General features: G+C 42.2%; 2 protein-coding genes across 3 annotated transcripts; both read left to right on the top strand.

The window, feature by feature from the left end:
* The first annotated feature begins 209 nt into the window (after positions 1-209).
* LOC105037054 (aquaporin SIP1-1) lies at positions 210-9,931 on the top strand. 2 transcript variants are annotated; one of them, XR_012134954.1, is made up of 4 exons: positions 210-822; positions 932-1,204; positions 4,226-4,445; positions 9,608-9,931. XR_012134954.1 is itself a non-coding variant. In XM_073244746.1 (3 exons), the coding sequence occupies exons 1-3, from the start codon at positions 529-531 to the stop codon at positions 9,752-9,754; spliced, it is 714 nt and encodes a 237-aa protein (XP_073100847.1). In that variant the 5' UTR covers positions 219-528; the 3' UTR covers positions 9,755-9,931. The 2 variants fall into 2 exon arrangements, 1 of the variants encoding a protein (XP_073100847.1); XM_073244746.1 differs by lacking the exon at positions 4,226-4,445 and having other exon boundaries at positions 219-822.
* A 3,282-nt stretch (positions 9,932-13,213) lies between these two features.
* LOC105053273 (ammonium transporter 1 member 3-like) lies at positions 13,214-14,927 on the top strand. The gene is given in 4 exon segments (XM_073245129.1): positions 13,214-13,786; positions 13,789-14,417; positions 14,419-14,579; positions 14,617-14,927. Coding segments are annotated over 4 exon segments (1,380 nt in total). The 5' UTR covers positions 13,214-13,383; the 3' UTR covers positions 14,804-14,927.
* The last annotated feature ends 6,497 nt before the right edge of the window (positions 14,928-21,424 follow it).

The following is a 21,424-nucleotide window of genomic DNA, read 5'->3' as shown; positions in this document are numbered from 1 at the left end:
TGACCGAGGATTTGATCGCTCGAGGCCGGCAAGGTAGTCCACAACAATGCTAATATTATTAAAGTAAAATAAATAAATATATAAATAAATAAAATATAAAAAATATTGATTTCATGATTGTGGGTAGGTGGTGGTCCGAGTAGATTAGTAGGTGCGAGTTGTCGTGCCGTGGCATCTAATCTCATCAACAAGTATTTGCATGCTTTTTAACAAAAAAAGAAAAAAAAATATTTGATCTCCTAGCTCTCGAACCCCACCTAAATCGTGACGGCGGTGAGATCTGAGATTGGAATCGGCTACTCGGAACAACAAAGGGAAAGGGGCGGTTGCTTGTTTTGGCGAAGATTCAGATAATTTCTCGCCGTAGGGAGCAGGCCGGACATCTGTATCACGCGAAATCCATCCAATTTTTCCTCCACCGAAAACGGAGGGGGCGGTTCGGTTCAGCCGGAGAGAAGGAATTCAACCAGTCCGACGACTCGGTGAAGGATCACAATAGGAGAGATAACAAAAGAAAGGCCGGGGGCAATGGGCGCGATAAAAGCAGCCGTGGGCGATGCCGTGATCACGTTCCTGTGGATGTTCTGCGTGTCCACCGTGGGCGCCCTCACCGGCGTCATCGCGTCGGCCCTCCAAGTCCAGGGCGTCGCCTACTCCCTCCTCATCACCACCACCCTCATTTTCCTCCTCCTCCTCGTTTTCAATCCCATCTGCGATGCCATCGGCGGCGCCAGTTTTAACCCCACCGCGACGGCCGCCTTCTACGCTGCCGGCTTTGGGGAGGACAACCTTGTCTCCATGGCTTTCCGCTTCCCAGCCCAGGTCCATCCACCTATGCTCTCTCTCTCTCCCTCCCCTTCTTCTTTCTTGCCATTCGTTTATCTGGCCAGATGGACCATCGGATTAATCTGATCCTTCTTGATATCGTCAGGCGGCAGGGGCAGTGGGTGGTGTGTTGGCTATCGCCGAGTTGATGCCTCCTCATTACAAGCACACGCTGAGCGGGCCTTCTTTGAAAGTGGACCTGCACACAGGGGCAGCCGCGGAAGGGGTCCTCACCTTTTGCATCACCTTGGCTGTCCTCTGGATAGTGATCAAGGGTCCCAGCAGAGCAATTGTGAAGAATTGGTTGCTCGCTGTAACAACTGTGGCATTCGTTCTTGCAGGTGCTGGTTACACAGGGCCATCCATGAACCCCGCCAATGTGAGCTGCTTCTTCCCTCATTTTGCATTTCTGCTATCATAATCATCACCTCTTCTTCATCATCATTATCATCTTAGATATCTGCAAATTACTTTGGTGCCATCTGGAAGGTGAGGTGTAGCTTCCTGGTAGCAGTAGGACATCGGTGTATATTCTTATTCGGTTCAACTATCTAGTTTGTTCTATTACCTTTAACCATCAGCTGCACATTCTAACTTTTCTAGCATGTCATCGAACTGCTAGCAGCATTTGTGGATTTCTTTTTACCCTCTCCCTCTTTTCGGATTCATGTTCATCTTATGAAGCTAGACCTGCGGTAATTGGCTCCAAATAAATTATTGCCTCATACAATTTAGTCTAGGATCCAGGAATAGCTGAATGTACAAATAAGAAACTCACTTATAATTTCACTTTACTGCATCGTTCTTAAAATATGCAAGGCTTTGGATATACTTGCGTTTATTTCTCACACAGCATCTGTTAAAGCAAGAGTTAATTGAAGACATAATATGTTTGTGTCATGGCTATAACCAATAGGTATTTCCTTTAGGTGCTCTACTTGTCCAAGCTCAGTTAGATTGTCGTATTTAAGAACCATTTCATTCCAATGTCACAGAAGACATATTTTGTCTGTCTGATGAAAATGCTACTATCATTTACTAAAAGAATTATGCATGATGTTGTTTTGAGTGTTTAAATGGTCTATAGTTATTCAAATTGCAATACATATTCACAATTCTTTAGGGGCTTGGTAGAAATGATCTTGTTTCTCTAATGCATGAGACATAGGTGTAACATTTTTTGTTTATAGGTAAAAGCTTAGAAGCTAGGAGTGTTGTTGGTGAAAATAAGGTCCAGTCCAGGTGAAAATAGGGGCTGATGGCCTGCTAACCCAATATGATTTTGACTTTTCAGGTTTGGATCTGCAAAATTAGCCAGATTATTTACGGCTACTGGACTGTATCTGGATCCTATAGTTACATCTAAATCCTTGTCAAGTTTAGTTTGGATATAAGTTGACTCATATGTGGTACTATTACTCAATAGCCATGTGCGTATGCGCACACATGTGTAAGTACACACATATACATGTGTGTGTGCATGTGTATGTACACACACACACACGCATGCACGCACGTGTGTGTGTGTGTGTGTGTGTGTATGTGTGTATTGTTATATGACATATTTATGTTATACACGCATACATACACACAATATACATGGATATATTGTTATATGTCATTGTTTATGTTATAGTTTTATACTGGCATGCGTTATGCGAACTGGACTAAAAGTTATGAAATTAAAGTAAACTAGAATCTCTCACATGCTGAGGCAAAAAGATATATGAGGGAACCACAGCTGTAAGGGATGTTGTGCCCCCATTTTTTTTTCAGGAAATGCAGTCTTTTCTGCTTCTAATATTTGAGTCCCAGTGCCTGCTGGACTCCAAGGCTTTACTCTTACAAATAATTAAGATTTGTAATTATCTTATTGTATGATCAATTCATTTTAGAGGATTCCAACTGGTAAAGTTGGTAAAATTTGTTGTTTTGATGCAAGAAACCTAGGTTTATCCACCCTTAACTTAATAATTGGTTGGGCTTCCATTTGTCCTAATTCTCAAAGAGAGAGAAGATCAATTTGTTTTCAAGAAAAAACTTGTGGATAACTTGTTTCAGTAATAGAATAATTGAAAGACATTTTAAAAAATCTAAAATAAAAGATTTTGTTGTAAAAGAAATAATGAAGTACACTCTCAATAAGGCTTTAGTGATCCTAGGCATCTTGTTGAAGATAGATATCAAAATATCTTAGGTCATGTTTTTGTTCAATTCTCTAGTGTTATATCTTTGGGCTTAAGGTCAAGCAGCCATATCGAAAGGAGGGTAGAAGTTTAAATAGCTTCCTGAATTATGAAATAAGCCTTTTTTCTTGGCAATTAAGCAAATAATTGAAATTGGAATTAATGCAAGGGATATTAACTCTGATGGGAAATGTAAACAAATAGATAAAGAAACGGATAAAGAAAGATGACCAATACTAAAGGGTTTGAGAGAGAGGGTTCAGGGGTTATAATTCAAATAAGGAGGAAGAAGAAATGAGATTGTTGGGATTAGAAGAGACAACTTAGCTGGCCTCGAACCCAAAAACAACAAGCCTAACCTGCCTGTTTGGTTGGATTGGGTTGAGAGACTAGGAACTTTAGTTGGGATTAGGCTCAAAAATTCCAACTTGACTTCAAGTTGTTTTATGTTAGGGTTGAGCTCAAACCCATCCTGAATTTGACTACAAATCAACTTAAATCCCATTGGATTATAGACTTATGTGTCACTGTTTATGCCATTCATCCATTTATTTTTGTTGAAGTTTAAGATATCCACCCCTATTCCTCTTTATTAAAATTTCAAGCCAACCAACATTAACTTGACAGAGGTTTCCCAAGCCTTGCTGTGATACCCCAACCTAGCTTAAACCCAACCGCACGAAGCAACATAAGATTTTGCATGAATCTCAAAGCACCAAAAAAAAAGTAAAAAGGGTGGAAAAAGTCGTGCTGGACTTTTATGGTGGAAGGACTTCCAAAGGAGTCTTCCTTCCTCCATTGTCTTCAACTCCCTATCACATTGGAAGTCAGATTTCTTCCGGCTTCCTCCCCCCTCTGGCCCTATTTAAAAGGAAGAGAGCTTCCCTCTCTTTCCCATCAAAAATCGAGTCTCAAGCTGGTGAAATTGTCAGACTTTTCTTTTCGAGGGCCTCCACCATATTCGTCGGAAATCGCAGTCGAGCATCACCGGAAAAGCTAGATAACAGTTGGCAATAGTTGATCAACCCTCGTCTCTTTCTTAGTTGTTAGCTCATGGATTCCGACTGACAAAAAAAAATCATCGGATTTTGTCGAAAAAGGGACTCAACTAAATCCCCTGTTTTCTTGATTTCTTGCATGCGTTTCTTAATTTTTCTAGCGACAGTCGTCACTGCCGACCATCAGTCAATGATCCCTCATCCTTGTCGCTACAGCTTGCATCCCGACCACTGCCACCGTCCAGGAGAAGTCTCCCCTATTCCAAGAAAGAAGGGAACGGGAAGTTCCCTGTTCCACCAAGAGAAAAAGGGGAAAAAGAAAAAAAAGAAAAAAAAAGAAAAGAAAAAAAGGAGAATATGGCGATGTGATCTATGAATTGAAGATTTTGAAAAAAAAAATTATGGAATTATGTGGATTTAATGGAGTACGCTTGAGGTAAATAATGCTATATTGTTTCTAAATTTATCAGCAAATTATAAAATATTTTCTATATTGGGTTATTCATGATTTATGAATATGATGCATGTATTTTGAATTACCTAATATATCCTTTATCTGAAATACTAAGTGATTTATGATTGAATGTATTAATTTGATATGAATCATACTAATTGATTTCGATGTCGTATGGTTTTATGAATTATTTATTTTGGCATATAAAATATGTTTGTGAGAAAAGTGTACTGATTTGAGATAAATTTTGACTCGTAGTCTGATTATGTATCGAATTCCGCCAGTAGGGGTTAAACACTGGTACTTTGATATTCTGTCAGTGGGGGTTGTATGTTGGTACTTTGATACACTGCTAGTGAGACACTTAAATGCTGGTAATTTTATACTCTGCTAGTGGGGGGGTTATGTGCTGGTATTTTGATTTAGTTCATGATTGTTGAGATGGATGTGATATTTTGAAAGTTATCGATTTATGAACGAAACTGAATGTGTATGGATCTTATTTTGATTAGTGTTATATGTTTTGAGTTGATGCACCTTGCATGCTTATTTTCAGTATATTATTATTACTGAATTTATCTAACTAAAGTGTACATTGCTTACTAGGCTGTCTAGCTCATTATTCTATATTTTACTGTTTTTATAGATTCAGAAGACTAGCTTGACTTGGAAATTCTATATGGAAGAGCGAATTAAAAACAGAATTTGATATCTTTATTTTAGATTAAGATTTTTTGAAGTTGATACAAGAACGTGGAATATTATTTGTAAGATATTTTATTTAGTCATTTAAAATAAAGTTGAACGTTAATTATTTGAATTTTGTTCCACTGTTACTTTATGATATCGTGATAAAATACCTTATATGCTTGTAGAAAGAGTTCTCCATGAGTATGCGGCAGTTGTCATAATCTCTGGCTCGCAATCTCGGATCGGGAGCGTGATAATCTATCTTAAAATCCTCATTCAACATAATCTAACTTGACTAAACAGAACCAACTTGGCATCTACTTGGCTTAGCTTGATATGGTTTGAGTTGGATAAATCCCAGACCAAAACCATGTTGATTTGGTATGGATTTGAGAGTTATAGAGGTTCGGTTGGTTTAGGCTTAGCTTGCAACCCAACCCACCTGCCCAAGTTGCAGCTCTAGAGATATGTTTGGTAAAAGAGGAAAAATGTATGTCCACATAGTGCACATCACATGCAGAGTTACAGATTCACATGCTTGTGATAATTGTTTCTGCACCTCATGAATCTCACTTATGTCTTATGCACAGCCACTTGTGCACTCCCATGTCAACGTGCAAACCTGTGCACACAATTGGCTGCACTTGGGAATAGGAATGCATTTTAACTCACTGGATCAAAATTTCTATATTTGGAGGATATTATGATTATTCTCTTTCCTTTTCTTGATAGGAGCATTATGATATTTGTAAAAGCGTTCAGAAGGTTGATCAGATCAGGATTAGACAGATGATGGGCAGGAATCTAAAACTCTAATCTTTTAAATAAGATACTTGAGTATTCATATTAGAGGATTGTGGTTAAAATATTTTTTCTATCTTATTAAGGTAAATCCATTTAATAGAAAATAATCTAGTTGGATTAGCCAATCAATAGCTAGTTGCTTTATCCAGGTAAGTAAGCGGAGTCTAGTGCATTTTGGGAAGAAAGGTGGTTAATATTCCTGAAATTCAAAATCTCATTTTTAATAAATATTGATGACATATATTTTACCATTTGTATCTCATCTAAATTATCTAAATTGAGACATAACTCTCAACTTGCTTTCCCTTTTGGAATTCCCTATGTTTCTTCTTCCTTTTCTCGATGAGCATCCTTGTGTTGGAGAGATGGAGAGGATGATTGTTAACAGAACCTCCCTCCCATCTCTCGCGCACCCAAAGAACCAAAAACCACACATCTCTAATGTCTCTGATCTACCTGTTAAACCCCCACCCCTCAGCCTCACCCCTTTACCCAGATAGGGTTCCAAAGGGCCCAACCAAAAGTCAATTAATAACAAAACTCTAAGCCGTATATGGGTATAAGCTGTAAATTGAGTGTATGGATCTAACACATGTAATGTAATTTGGATTTGGCTATGGATATAGCTAGACCCAACTTGTTGCCACCCTTGCCTGGAAATGATGCCATGATGCCTATATTTACTTGACAATGAACCCTTTTAGGATATCATAACAAAAATTTTTTACAAGAAGCTCGAGCATTGGGGATTTCTGAACATTTTTTCTCCAAATCTAACATGAGAGATTAAATTCATAATATCTACCTCTGATGTCAAAAAATTGATGATCCTTAGCGCTTGGGGTTTGTGAAAGATCCAAATTTGATGGAAAGCCATTTATTATTGACTTATGCATGATGATATATGATGAATCTCGAAAGTCAAAACTGCAATAAATGTCTTAATATGTGAATACTTTTGAAGGTACAAGAATAATCGAATAATTATTGAAAGGAATAATGAAAAAAGTAATGTAGGAGTATGAAAGAGTATCATAGAGGAAGAAGTAATGAATGAGATAAACACTGTTTAAGGTAAGGGGTACTAAATATATACTAGTGAGACAACTCGCACTAACCGTGCTTCAGAATGTAAAAGTTTCTTTTGAAGTGATCATTGTAGACCATAGAGGATGGAAAATGTTTTTAGATGTTCAATATGTTGTGAGTTGGAAATCATTAAGGATGGGCAGCTATGAATTGAAGCCATTTAGGTCGGGATGGTGTAGCAGAGGAATGAAGATTAGAGCGATCCACTAGATGCTAGAATACTTGGCATAGATTGGTGTACAGCGTGACGCTTGCACAGATACTAGCATTGATCTTTCTGAATTGATAATCATCTTTTATAGAAGAAATTGCAGATAGTGGCAAAGCAGTTATTTAGTTGTTTATGAGTTGCAATCATCTAGTCAATTATGTTTTGGCAAGAGGGAATAAAATTATATGGTATTCTAAATGTGTAAATACTTTTTGCATGAATTGCACATAGTATTTAATCATGCTAGAATTCATACTCTAGCTTTTTCTATGTGCATATTAGGTGGGTTAGCTTCTTTAAGATTAGAGTTGATAAATCAAGCCAATTCCTCGTTTTGTCATGCTCACCTCATTGTGCTATTGTATCTTTTTTATATGGAAGACTTGTGAAAATCTTAGTTAAATTATGAGTATTCTTATAAAATAAGAATTTTATGGATATTTGGCTGATGATATTTGATGTCGTTTCTTAGTGGGCTTTAAGATTTACCAAATACAAAAATTGTGAACGGCACATCCTTACTTAAATATCCAAGGGAAAAAATGGCTATTGAAATGAAAATTTCATTGTGACACCATTTCGGTCACGGAGATGCGTGGATAGCTATAATGAATGGCATGATGAATAGTCACTGAGTGGCTTCCAAAATTGGAGCTGCTTGATGATGAAAATTGACTATTTTTGGATTTGTATCTACCATGCAAATAGACATGATAATTGTTGAGATAGATAAGAAGCTTTTACTGATAGTGAAGCTAATGTAATTTTGCTACAAAATATTTCCGGTAGCTTTGTTTAGCTGGAGTAGGATAGGTTGAGATGGTGTATACTCCTAAATGAGGAACATATGACATATGCCCATCTTGAGAAATATTGGTCTGCTATGGCTTTTGCTGGGCATTCATCAGAAAGTAGTGTACACATAAATTGTAGATTTTTCCCCAAAGAATTCCGTGGATGGTCCTTTTGTAATGGGTCATAGGTGTGATCTATTAAGTACTTTTGGAGGTTTATGGTATAAGACTCATTCAGTGCAGATGGAAAAGTGACTGGGATATCTTAAGAAGAAAGATGAAGAGGTAATTATTTCTCCTTGTAAGTGCAAGAAAGAAGATCAGACATGATGAGAAGGAAGTAGCAAGTTGCTTTGCTAGAGAACAACAACCACGCATTTGCTTAGTTGTTTTGTTTCAGTCCAACATTTGGTTGGTTTTAAGTTGCACTTGCTTGGTAGTCATGGTCCTTTTATTTGCAACAATTGGATGCTTTTATGTTATACTTTAGAGCTTGACTCCATGACTGCAATAACTGCAAGTGTGTTTAATGGTGCCCGTGGTTCGTACAATTTTTCTTGGCCTTACGGTGGTAATGCCACAATTAGGGTTTGAATCCTGGATCTCTTCCACAAGCACTCCTTCAAGAGGGTGTGCCAACTGTTGGAGTTGAGTCCTATTGGCAACATATGTAGATAACTGGATTTTTATACTGATTATAGTGCTTCAGCCTGACACTAGTCATTGTATTCTTGGATCATCTATTTGGGTTCATTATTTTCCTTATTCTCCCAGCATGGTCAGAATTCTCCAAGTATTGATTATCTTCCCACGACATTTTTTCAGCTCTTCCTAGGTCATCCTCCCTGCTTTCTACCAAGGGCCAAGGCCTTTTTGTTTGGTTTCCATTGTATATACCAATATCATCCTGATTAATAGTAGCAGATTGTCCTCGATGTCTTAAACTTTGAAGCACACTGAATGTTCTTATCTTAAATCTCTTCATAGCATCTATGCCCTAAGCATTCACAAGTCATGCAGCTCTCTTCTTATCCTACACAAACAAAATGAAAAAAAGGAAAAGTTGCAGAGACCCCTCATTGTGCTACGATATAAAAAAAAAAAAACATTTGCAGTTAAATGAGAATGATTGGATGGCTCTTCATAAATCTTGTATGATACCTTTCTGGGTGATAACTCATCAGATGCCATCTGTACTAGTATTCTTGTCAGAAGCCTATGGTGCAATGAATAACATATATGCTATATACACTGTAGGGTGCTATGCGCTTGATGGAGAAGGAATTTTCCGGAAGATATACTATCAGCTTTTTTATTTTTTAACTTTTTATTTTTGTTTTCTTAATTTTGGTGATTGAACTATTCTGATCTCTAGAGGGATTCAATAAGATATGTGGGTTGTATATAATATAGCAAGTCCATCACCATCTTGCTGACTTTTTCATGACATAGCAAGTGCCGATATACCTTATGGGCACAACTGTCAGTATTTTATCTAGTATTGTTTATTTTTATTTTAGTTCTTCAAATTTGACAAAATTATTTTCTGTTAACAGGCATTTGGTTGGGCATATATCAACAACCGCCACAATACATGGGAACAATTTTATGTCTACTGGATATGCCCTTTCATTGGTGCCATTCTGGCTGCTTGGGTTTTCAGGACTCTCTTCCTGCAAAAGGTCAAGGCTAAAAGTGCATGAGGTTAAATAGATGAAGCCGGACAGTTAGGTTTTGATACTCTAGTGAAATAAAACTGTTAGAGTATCGTGGCTGAAGGTTATACCGTATCTCCGATTTTCGTTTTTGTTGAACCGTCTTTAGTCTATGTTTTTGTTGCAGTAATATCAATATGAAATAAAATTCAACATTTGTAGTTATATCTTTTGTTTATTGGCTGACGTAAACTTAAAAGGGTTGGTTTTAGGATGCGACCGTGGTCGGATGCCAGCAGCTCACTTCAAGCATGGTACATGCGTGTTTCTAAAGGTTAACCCCCATCACATGCATTCGATGCTTTTTTAAAGGACGGGCGGAGTTCAGGCCCGGCTGTTAGTTTTCAATTTTTTTTTTCCTTTCAAAAACATAAACATCTGAATGTAAAAATTATCAGACAGACGAGATTATATTTCCAGATTTTTAAAATTATTATCCAATTTTTGAAAATTTGAAAATAAGGAATTATGAGTTATGACTGAATTTGAATATTCATTCTTTTTATGTTCATCACTACCACCATTTCTATAATTATTATTGCTGTCATTATTTATCATCTTTGCTATCACTGCAAACTATTGTCGTTGCCACCATTATAGCTATCATTGACATAATTTTAGCTATTACCATCCTAATATCCTCCATGGCTATTATTATCATCGTCACCATCATCAAGGCTGCCATTTCTATCACTACTATCATCATCATCTTTTACTATCAAGAGTTATTATTACTAGAATTTTTTACCATCAGTGCTATTATCTCCATCGTTACCATCATCATCATTCTCTATTATCAATAGTTATTATTATGAGAATCTTTGTGATTACAAAATAGATTTCACGGTTGGTTTTAGAAAAAAAATAAATTTTGATTTTTTAAAAATTATAAACCAAAATTGGTAATCATGCCAAACACCATCCTAACTTGCCCGGAACATTCATAGTGGCTTTGAGTTCCACCCTTTCTTATCATATACTAATACATTTTGTCACATACCATGCATGTAAAATGAAGCATTATTATTTATAAACTCTTTAAAAGTCAATGTTTTTTTAATTTTATTTTTTTCATACAGATAAAAAAAGACCTACAAAAATATTATATTATTGTCTATTCCTCCCGAAACTCAGATGGTCCATTCAACCTAAAAACATCTCAGATGGATAACCGCTATGCATGAAGAATTAAATGCTCTTGCAGCCAATTGAACCTAGGAGCTTGTCCCCCATCATCTCTCGATGGACGTAGTTGGTTGCAAATGGATGTTCAAATCAAAGCTTCATGCAAATGAGACGTTTGATCGACTACAAATCCATCTTGTAGCAAAAAGCATCCACCAAGAGGAGGGTGTCGATTTCTTGAAAATTTTTTGTTCAGTAAGCTGGATAGCATTCACATTGTTCTAATGGTTGCCACTATTTAGAATTGGCCGGTTTATCAACTAGACATCAAGAACATCTTCTTACACGGCGATCTCAATGTCTCTGTTTATATGGAGCAATCATCTGGCTTCCACGACCCATCCTATCTTGATCATGTCTGCTTACTTCGACATGCTTTATATAGGCTCAAACAAGCCCTTCGGACATGGTTCGACAAGTTTAATAACTTTCTTATCGGGTATGGTTTTTGCTGCAGCAGTGGCAATCCATTACTATTTATTTATCACCACGACAGTCACAGTATCATCATGTTACTCTACGTTGATGATATCATTCTCATAGATGATTCTCTAAAACTTTTGGACCACCTTATTCATGCCCTTGGTCAGGTGTTTTCCATGAAAGACCTCGGCCTGCTTCATTATTTCTTAGGGATCAACATCAGTAGCAACGTAAATCGATTGTCACTCCTACGACTGTCAAACCACCACCACTCAAACATGATGATCAACTGTATAATCATTCCTTGAACTATCGAAGCTTTGTTGGAGTTCTTCAATGTCTTACTCTCATATGCCCGGATTTTTGTGGTTCACAATGTATGTCAACACATGCACGTCCCAACTATTGCCCATTTTCAGATGGTTAAATGTATATTCTGATATGTTCGAGACAGTTCACATCTTGAACTTCATATTCTGGCTCATAACTCTTGGGACTTGTTTGCTTTTGCCGATATGGATTGGGCTGGATATAAAGTCATGCGTTGCTCTACTATAGGATATTGTAGTTTCCTTGGCTCTAATTATGTTTTCTGGTGCATCAACAAGCAACCTATTGTGTGATCCACCACTAAAGCCAAATATCAAGTTCTTGCTTTAGCTGCCACCAAACTCACTTGGATTTCATTCATACTTCGCGACATTAGGGTCCCACATATTCGGGCCTCACTACTTTTCTCCGACAACTTATCTGCTTTGCATCTCACGACCAATCTAGCCTTCCATGCTCAGACCAAGCACATCGAGATCGATAATCATTTTATTCGAGAAAAAATCACCCTAGGCTCTATTATTACTCACTATGTTCTATCCTATGCACAACTCGCTAATATATTCATGAAGCCACTGACCTAAATAATTTTATCGGTCTACGGACCAAATTCGACCTCTGATTCTTAGCGTCATCCAATTTGAAGGGGAGTGTTGAAGCCAAAAAAATCAAATCATGAAAATAGCTATTATTATTGGTAAGAATCATAGAATATCTCATATATTATGCAATAATTCAAAATATTTTTTTATCGATAAGATCATGCAATCGAGGATTATGAAGGTCAAACCAACTAAGAAATTATTTCGTATAGTGCAACAATTCAAAACATTTTCTATATTGGAAGGAATCATGAAGCATTATATTGATTAAAAGAATCTCATATATTATACAATAATTCAAAACCTTTTCTTATTAAAGAGAATCATGGAGGATTATATTGATTAAGAAAATCTCATATATTGTACAACAATTCAAAGTCTTTTCTTGTTGACAAGATCATGCAAATCAAAAATTATAGAGAATCAAGCCAATCAAGAGATTCTTTCATGTGGTGCAACTATTCAAAATCTTTCCTTTCAATATGAATATATTATTTTTTTAAAAAATATTTATTTCAATATTGATTGCCCTATGTACTATAAATTTACAACCAATAAATGAATTATGCGTAGTATTTTCCCTCACATATCCTATCCCATTATTTTTTTTAGATCCCAGCGATGGGTGATAATAGAGGGATGGAGACTTTTTCTCATAGAGGGCCATTAGAGTCCCACTCCAATTCAACGTCATTGGGAGTCTTTTTCCTTCCTTTCCTTTTTTTTTTTCTTTTGTTAGTACTTTACAAATCGTGCATAGGCCTTGTTGGGCTATTTTTCTTTGGTGGTTGGGCCCTATGTGCTGCGGTATTACACTCGCTACCTTAGAACGTTCGGCTTTTTTTTTTTCCCTTTATTTTTTAAGGAGCTAGACCGTTTGGCGTTATAGTTTGGAGAGTTCAGCTACAGGCCAAGGTTCCCGCGTTTTCTACACCGTACTTCAGCGCCGCCCTTAAATGGGTGGTCTCTGCTCCTCATCTACCATTCCACTGACTGACGTCATAAGGCATCCTTATCTACCAGTCTCTTCCTTACCGCCGGCCCTTCTTCGCCTCCGACCCACTGTCCGCCCGCGCCATGGCTGCGACATGGGAGACCAGCGTGACCGAGTCTATCAACACCATCTACCTTCTCTTCTCGGCCTACCTGGTGTTCATAATGCAGCTGGGCTTTGCCATGCTGTGCGCCGGCTCCGTCAGGGCAAGGAACGCCATGAACATCATGCTCACCAATGTCGTGGACGCAGTCGTGGGAACCATCTCCTACTACCTCTTCGGCTTCGCCTTTGCCTTCGGCGAAGGCTCCCACTCCAACCCCTTCATCGGGACCACCTTCTTCGCCCTCGAGGACGTCCCGAACGAGACCTATGGCTACGCCGACTTCCTCTACCAGTGGGCCTTCGCCATCGCGGTGGCCGGCATTACCAGCGGTTCGATTGCGGAGCGCACCCAGTTCGGCGCCTACCTCGTCTACTCGTTCCTGCGTACGGGTTCGTGTACCCGGTCGTCGCCCACTGGGTGTGGTCGTCGGACGGATGGCTTAGCCCCAATTTCGGCGGCTCGTTGCTGTTCGGGTCCGGCTCCATTGACTTCGCTGGGAGCGGCGTGGTGCACCTGGTAGGCGGACTGGCGGGCTTGTGGGGCGCGCTCATCGAGGCCCCAAGGATCGGGCGGTTCGACGCGTTCGGGAAGGCCGTGGCGATGCGCGGCCACAACGCGACGCCGGTGGTGCTGGGCACCTTCCTGCTCTGGTTCGGCTGGTTCGGTTTTAACCCGGGGTCTTTCAGCCGGATCCTGGAGGCCTACCCGGACGCGCACCAGGAGGGCAACTGGACCGGGGTGGGCCGGACAGCGGTGACCACGGCGATCGCGGGCTCTGCCGCCGGCCTCACGACACTCTTCGGCAGGCGGCTGCTGGTGGACCATTGGGACGCGCTGGACGGGTGCAACGGCCTGCTGGGCGGGTTCGTGGCCATCACGTCCGGTTGCTTTGTGGTAGAGCCCTGGGCGGCTATTGTGTGCGGCTTTTGGGCGGCCTGGGTGCTGAGCGGGCTCGACGCACTAGCCCTGAGGCTGCGATTCGACGACCCGCTGGAGGCAGCCCAGCTGCACGGGCGGGGGTGGGGCCTGGGGGCTCCTCTTCACGGGCCTCTTCGCCCATAAGGAACTGGTGGTGCAGGCGTACAACTCGGGCGCCGTGAGGGCGAGCCGGCCCTTCGGCCTCCTGATGGGAGGGGGGTGGGGCTTGCTAGGAGCGCAGGTGGTGGAGGTGGCGGCAAAATTTTTGGTCGAGAATCAGCCCTGTGACAATGGCCATCGTGGGATGGGTGAGCTTGACCATGGTCCCCGTGTTCTACGTCTTGTACAAGCTGCGGCTTCTCCGGATATCGGCAGACGAGGAGCTGGCTGGGCTGGACGTCTCGAGCCACGGCGGGTACGCCCAGCCAGGGTTCTATGCGGACTATGTCAGGATGCACGACGGGCGTCGCTCCCCATGATGATTCGTTTGTTCTTGCTTTCAAGGCATATCTATTATATTATAATATTATATATTTTTGAGAAATGTTTCATCCAAATGTTCACGGTACCTTTTAGATTAAACTTGAAGTGTTTGGAGCACGAGTCATCCCAATGAACCATTTTTTTTATCGACCAAGGCACTTCAGCCTAAAACTGAAACAATCTAAATAACGTCATAAATTTGACTCCAGGGGACAGCAAGCCCCTTCACAAACTGAGCATTCACCCGGCATTTACCGACTCCAGCTCATCGGAAGCTAACCCAAACAACGAACAACACTACTTTGAGGATCATAATCTCTCATGTATTCAATCAATTTTGGATCCAAACTAAGAGTGCATCTTGGTATCCTATCGATCTCAAGCCATCGGTCATCTCAATAGTTGGATTAGATAATCAAAATCTCCTAATAATTTTTGAAATGTGGACAACTAACACCTAACAATCATGATTCACAGACGAGTGGACGAATTTTCTATTCTAACGGTCTACTTTATTAAAGTTTAGTAACTTACAATATTAGAGCCTAACAACCTACTAGATTTAGGTATAATAGCTTATAGCTCTATCTCTATATAAAGAGATAACCAGTGGACTCTAAAGTAAGCAAGCAAACACATCCACAGAGAGCGGTACCCATACTCTCTCTCTATTTTCTCTTTTTTTCTTTTTTATTCTCAAGTTCTGACTAACTTAAGCATGAAAGAGTCCCTGATCGAAGCACCTCCAATGTGTGTGGACTTTCATTGTGGATTTCTTCTAAGAAAAGTATCTCTTCAAGCAGACTCAAGCTTCATGTCGGTGGGCGACCAATGTCAATCAGAGACTTACAACAATATATTGGCACTAGAGAAAGGGACCTTGTCGTCTATTTTTTTAAAAAAAGAGAAACAAGATAGTGAGAATACGAATATAGGATATTTCTGTTGCTTCCCATCATCATTTATCTCGATGAAGCCAACAAAACTCAAAACCTCTAATGGCAGACCTGACTCCTCCCACCGTAGTAGCAGACCATCAAAAATTCAATGTCCTAATCCAGCAGGTCTAGATGCTTCCATCACCATCCAACAGCTTCAGCAAGTGACAAAGAGAGAATTAACAAGAGCCGAATCATCAAGCTACTCCATCATAGTGTAGCTGCCAGTCCCACCCCTGGAGCCTGGAGAGACCTCTACAACACTCACACCATTCTGAGTGTGCCATCCGTTAGTCCCTCTTGCCTCAACGAAGCTCTAAGAGAGTGGATCGACGGTGTCGGGCCTCCGAATCCTCATGAGGAAACTCAGTTTCAAGGTACTCTCAATGTCCTGAGAGATCTCGGCATGAGGATGATCTCGACCAGAAGGTCCGAGAGATCAAGCTGAGGCTTAAGTTGTACTAGGAAGGAGATCGAAAGCCTGATGACCCTTTCAACTTTAGGGTGCATCTGTCTTTCTCTCGAAGAATAGTAGAGGAGTCGATTCCATGTCGATTAAAGATGCAGTTGGTGGAACTTTTTGACTGATCCTCCAATCCGTTAAATCATTTTGAGAGCTATCAGATCCTCATGATTCTTCAAAGGACCTCAGATGCTTTTTTTCTACCTTATTTGCCCAGCCATGCTTAGGAGGTCAACACAAACGTGGTACCCGATCTCCAGTCGGGGACCATTAACTTCTTCGAGTAGTTATTACCAATATATACTGTTGCTTTATAATTGAACTAATTCACCAACTCAATGGAGGAGCTGGTCCACTAAGTTTGGATTCGCTCCTAATTTAATGAGACAAGGAAAATGTCATAACGATCTAAGAGTTGTTCATTTATTAGATGGATTTGGTCAAATGAACCGGTTCAATAGCCACCCACCAAATTATCCTCTTATATTTAAATAATTTAATATCAAATAAAGATGCCTGTCGTCTACCGTATGCTTGCTCGGGACTTTGGAGTCATCTAATTTTTCTTCAGAGTCGGTCCTTCCTCCTGGCACGCAGGCCAGTGGACGGTTTCCGAATCTGAATGGAGCCGAATCTACGAGACCGCCCATGCAAATAATTACCTCTCTCAATAGCGTATCCATCTTGGGAGATCAAAGAAAGACAATTCAAAATAAGCCACAAAGGAGAGTCCGTTCCCTTGGTGGCAGTCTCTTCACCGACTTCAGCTCTTCCTTCCTAACGACATACATTAATAATAAACTCCATGCACTCGCTGCAATAGTTATTCCACGTCACATTTGTTATAATCTATTGGTACAGAATTTCACCAAAGCCGAAGTTGCTGGAGTTGAGATGACCACGGCCACCGTCGAGACCTACAAGAAAAATCTAAACTGGAGTTGGAGATACTCCGGTAAGACCCTCCGACGCTCAAGTCAGTACTCTGCTCCAACAGAATTGATGCCAGAAGAAGGGGCTTGTGTCTTTGCAGTACCTTTATTCTTAAAAGAGTGCTCAACGGGACTGTCTCCGGTCATCTTCTCCGACATCCTCTTCTTCTTCTTCTACTAGATCTCCACCTGATGCCTCCCTGAAAAACATCCACCAGACGATCCACGACCTCCGTGGCCAGATCTCAGGCTCCGACCTCGCCTCCAGTTTTTCAGGCTCCTCCTCCGGCAACGGCAGTCGGCATGGAACAGTTCGACCTGCAGATTCAGCAGGTCAGAGGCCTCACCGAAGCAGTGCAGGCCATGCAGCAGCAGCAACAGCCGCAGGCATCAGTGCGGTTGGAAAGAGCATCGCCGGAGTTTCAAGATTTGGCAGTCGGGCGGGCCACTTGGGCCAGTCATCCTGTCTTCCTCGGAAAGGAGAATCCGAAGGTGGAGAGCCCTCAGTCTGATCACGATTCCACTCCCGAAGGATCCCTACCTCCACTCTGCCAGAAGACCCTCGAGACTCGCAGTCGAGAGGACCTCCTGGATCGAAGGCTCCAGGAGATGAACTGGCGGATCGAAGAGCTCCGCCACGCTCCCCCTGCTTATGGTGAGGACATCTGTACTGACCCTCCTTTCTCTCAAATGATCATGCAGGAACCGATTCCGCCAAACTTCAAGCTCCCCCAATTTGAAAGCTACGACGGGACCTCGGATCCGGTTGATCACCTGGAGGCCTTCCGGACAATGATGCTGCTCCATGGCGCGCCAGACGCCATCCTGTGCCGAGCTTTCTCATCTACCTTGAAGGGAGCAGCAAGGAACTGGTACTCGGCGCTGAAGTCGGATACTATCTTCTCCTTTGATCAGATGAGCCACCAGTTTGCGGCTCATTTTGTTAGCAGCCGGCGTCCCCAGAGAGGTTCGGAATCCCTTATCAACATCAAGCAGAAGGAGGGAGAATCCATCCGAGCTTACGTCAACCGTTTTAACGTCGCCACGTTGGAGGTCCGAAACTTGGACCAATCGGTTGCGATGGCCGCCCTGAAGGACGGTCTTCAAAAGAACGATCTTCTGTTTTTCCTGGAAAAGAAATATTCCAGGAACTTTGCTGATTTGCTGGCTCGGGCCGAAGGATATGCCCGAGCAGAAGAAGCCTTCAAGATGAAGGACGAGGAGGCCGCGAAGGAGCGGCCGACGGGGGACTCCAGCAAGCCCGCAGTTGAAAAAGTGCCAAGTGAAGCTCGGCCACATTCTCGAACTCCCTCCGGACACAAGCGTGTCCAGACTCCTCCCCGGACTCGTAGGCAGAGGAGCCCGGACCACAGAGTTCGACGGAGCTCTCCCCCGGGAAGATTCCACAGCTACGCCCCTCTCAACACATCAAAAACTCAAATGCTGATGGAGGTCAGGGAGCAGCTGCCAAGGCCGTAAAGGATGCGCACACACCCCGAGAAGTACAATCCTAACAAGTTCTGCCTCTATCATCATGACCACGGCCATGATATGGAGGAGTGTATCCAGCTTCGAGACGAGATCGAGGAGCTCATCAGACGAGGTCGGCTCGATAGATTCATTCGACGTCGACTTGAAGGTAGGGAAGACCGGCCTAGGGTCCTGCCGCAGCCGGAGCTGCCAAGGAGGGAGGAGCAGCTTGAAGATCGACCTCCGATTGGGATTATCAACTCCATCTCAAGAGGACCCCGATGGGGAGCAGACCTTCCACGGTTATAGGATTCAGAAAATCTGCGAATGTATTACCAATAGCTTTGCCTTAAATAAAAGTTTTATATTTACATATTTATCCTTTTAGCATGAACTTATAACGACAGAAAGTAACTCCCTCATTCAGTCGAAACTAAGCGTGTTAGAAACAGGAGGAGAACCCCGTCCTAACGTGAGCAAAGTCGAAGGCCCGATTACTTAAGGATCGGATGGGGGGAGAGGCCCTCGCAACGGCCCTTATGTGCCCCCACAGCCTTGTTAGGAATAGGAGGAGAACCTCGTCCTAACATGAGCAAAGTCGAAAGCTCGGTTACTTAAAGACCGGATGGAGGGAGAGGCCCTCGCAACGGCCCTTATGTGCCCCCACAGTCTTGTTAGGAACAGGAGGAGAACCTCGTCCTAACATGAGCAAAATCGAAAGCCCGATTACTTAAAGACCGGATGAGGGGAGAGGCCCTCGCAACGGCCCTTATGTGCCCTCACAGCCTTGTTAGGAATAGGAGGAGAATCTCATCCTAACATGAGCAAAGTCGAAGGCCTGATTACTTAAAGACCGGATGGAGGGAGAGACCATCGCAACGGCCCTTATGTGCCCCCACAGCCTTATTAGGAACAGGAGGAGAACCTTGTCCTAACATGAGCAAAGTCGAAGGTCCGATTACTTAAAGACCGGATGGGGGGAGAGGCCCTTGCAGCGGCCCTTACGTGCCCCCACAGCCCTGTTAGGAACAGAAGGAGAACCTCATCCTAACACGAGCTGAAATTGACTGTCGGAAATAAGAGGAGAACCTCGTCCTGACACAAACAAAGACCCAGTCGATCAAGACCGGACGAGGAGGAAAGCCTCCTCAACGGCTCCTCTACGCTTTCACGATCCCATTAAGAGCAGAGGAAAAACCCTCACTCGAACACACAAAAAAAAAAGGGAGAGATGAAAAGGGAAAGCGACGAGCTGCACCAGCGATAAACGAAAAATAAACTACATCAAAGACCCAAGGGACCTCGTCTCAACAAGGAAGGATACTCCTATCAAAAAACCCTTAGTCATTAAGAGAGAACTCAACACAGGCCGAGGAGAAATCGACTTCTTCAAAGTAACGAGAAGTTCGGATCCCCAAGTTCGAGCACCGAGAGGAAGCGTCAAACTCAAATGGCCTCGAAAAGACCTACGGTCATGAACAAAAAAGGCAAATCAACACGGCGACGATCGAGAATCTTCAAACAACGACGGCGTCGGACAAGATAAAAGACAAAAGAAGTTCGGTAAATGATAACTCAATACCAGAATGGATAAGGTAATAGAAATTTTTTTTTTCATTTCATTAGTGAAGTATATATTACAAAGCCTTGAAGACCAAAAAGAGAAACGACAAGAAAAGAAAAAGAATGCATAGAAGGATGAAAGATAAAAAAAAAAAGAGAAAAGGGGGAGCTCTAAGGAAGCCCAGCCTCTTCCGACTTCGAGCTCTCGGTTTCGGTCCTTATTAGGGGTTGCTTTAAGTTTTTGACTTTTTTCTCTAGTTCCATCTTTCTCAGCAGCATATCCCGGTACATCTGGTGGAACCGCCGGCTCTCACCCTCCGACTCTCAAAGCCTCTTCCTCAGGACCTCGGACTCCGCCTCGGCATCTCTGACCACCTGCTGCTCGTGGACTAGCTGAATCTTCAGTCGCTGCAGTTCGGCCTCCCCCCGCCCAAGGGCCACAGACAGTTCTGCCATGGTCCCCCTCAAGGAGCGGAGCTCATCGGAGCCTTGTGTAGAGGCAAGCTGGACTCTCTCAGACAACTGCCTCCGAAGGTGGGCAACTTCGTCGGTCGTCGTCTGGAGCTTCCTTCGGTAGTCCTCTACTTGCCCGCTCCAGCCGACTCGGTAGGCGTTGTAGTTCGCCTCAGCATCCTGCAGCTACTTTTGAAGATCGAAGAACTTCTTTGATCAGTCTCGATCGCGGTCGGCTTAGATTGTAAGTCAGGACGAGCTCCCTTCCAACTGACCGATCTTCTCCCATGCGGCCGCCAGCTCGACTTCAAGGGAGCTGATCTTGAAAGCCTGAGTCCAAGATCGATCGCTGGCACATTTTCGGAGTTCCTCAAGCTCCGTCATGAAGTCAGCCTTCCTCTGGGTGTATTCCATTAGACCCTTTCTGTGGAGGTCCTGAAAGTGAATAGCCTCTGCAGTGACTTCCGAATGGCTCTTCCTCAGCCGATGAGTTAATCTTCCAGCTTCTTGAATTTCTTCATCAACTGACAAACTTTCCTTCTAAGGTCTCGGATCATCGACTTCAGAGGAATCCCCTGTGGCAGGGGAAGAGCTTCGGCAGGACACTGTCGTTGGGAGACAAAAGCGTCACGACTCAAATTAGTACAAGAAGACAAAAGAGAAGGAAAAGAATACAGAAGAAAAAAAAAGGGGGGGCCCTCTGTAAAGAAGAATCTGATTTCATTGATTAAATAATTTTCAAGTACAAGAGAACGAAGAAAAGTCACCACAAAGAAAAAATACAAAGCTAGAGGTTCC

The sequence above is a fragment of the Elaeis guineensis genome, chromosome 10, assembly GCF_000442705.2.
Source record: "Elaeis guineensis isolate ETL-2024a chromosome 10, EG11, whole genome shotgun sequence".
Classification (NCBI taxonomy): domain Eukaryota; kingdom Viridiplantae; phylum Streptophyta; class Magnoliopsida; order Arecales; family Arecaceae; genus Elaeis; species Elaeis guineensis.
The sequence above is the reverse complement of the archived record's forward strand: the minus strand, read 5'-3'. Positions and strand labels throughout refer to the sequence as shown.

What these genes read in the sequence shown, in the direction of transcription:
- LOC105037054 (XM_073244746.1), top strand. Translation starts at nt 529, where the DNA reads ATGGGCGCGATAAAAGCAGCCGTGGGCGATGCCGTGATCACGTTCCTG. An exon ending in CTTTCCGCTTCCCAGCCCAG is followed by an intron (nt 823 to 931) that starts GTCCATCCACCT and finishes TGATATCGTCAG; the next exon opens with GCGGCAGGGGCAGTGGGTGG. An exon ending in CATCCATGAACCCCGCCAAT is followed by an intron (nt 1,205 to 9,607) that starts GTGAGCTGCTTC and finishes TTCTGTTAACAG; the next exon opens with GCATTTGGTTGGGCATATAT.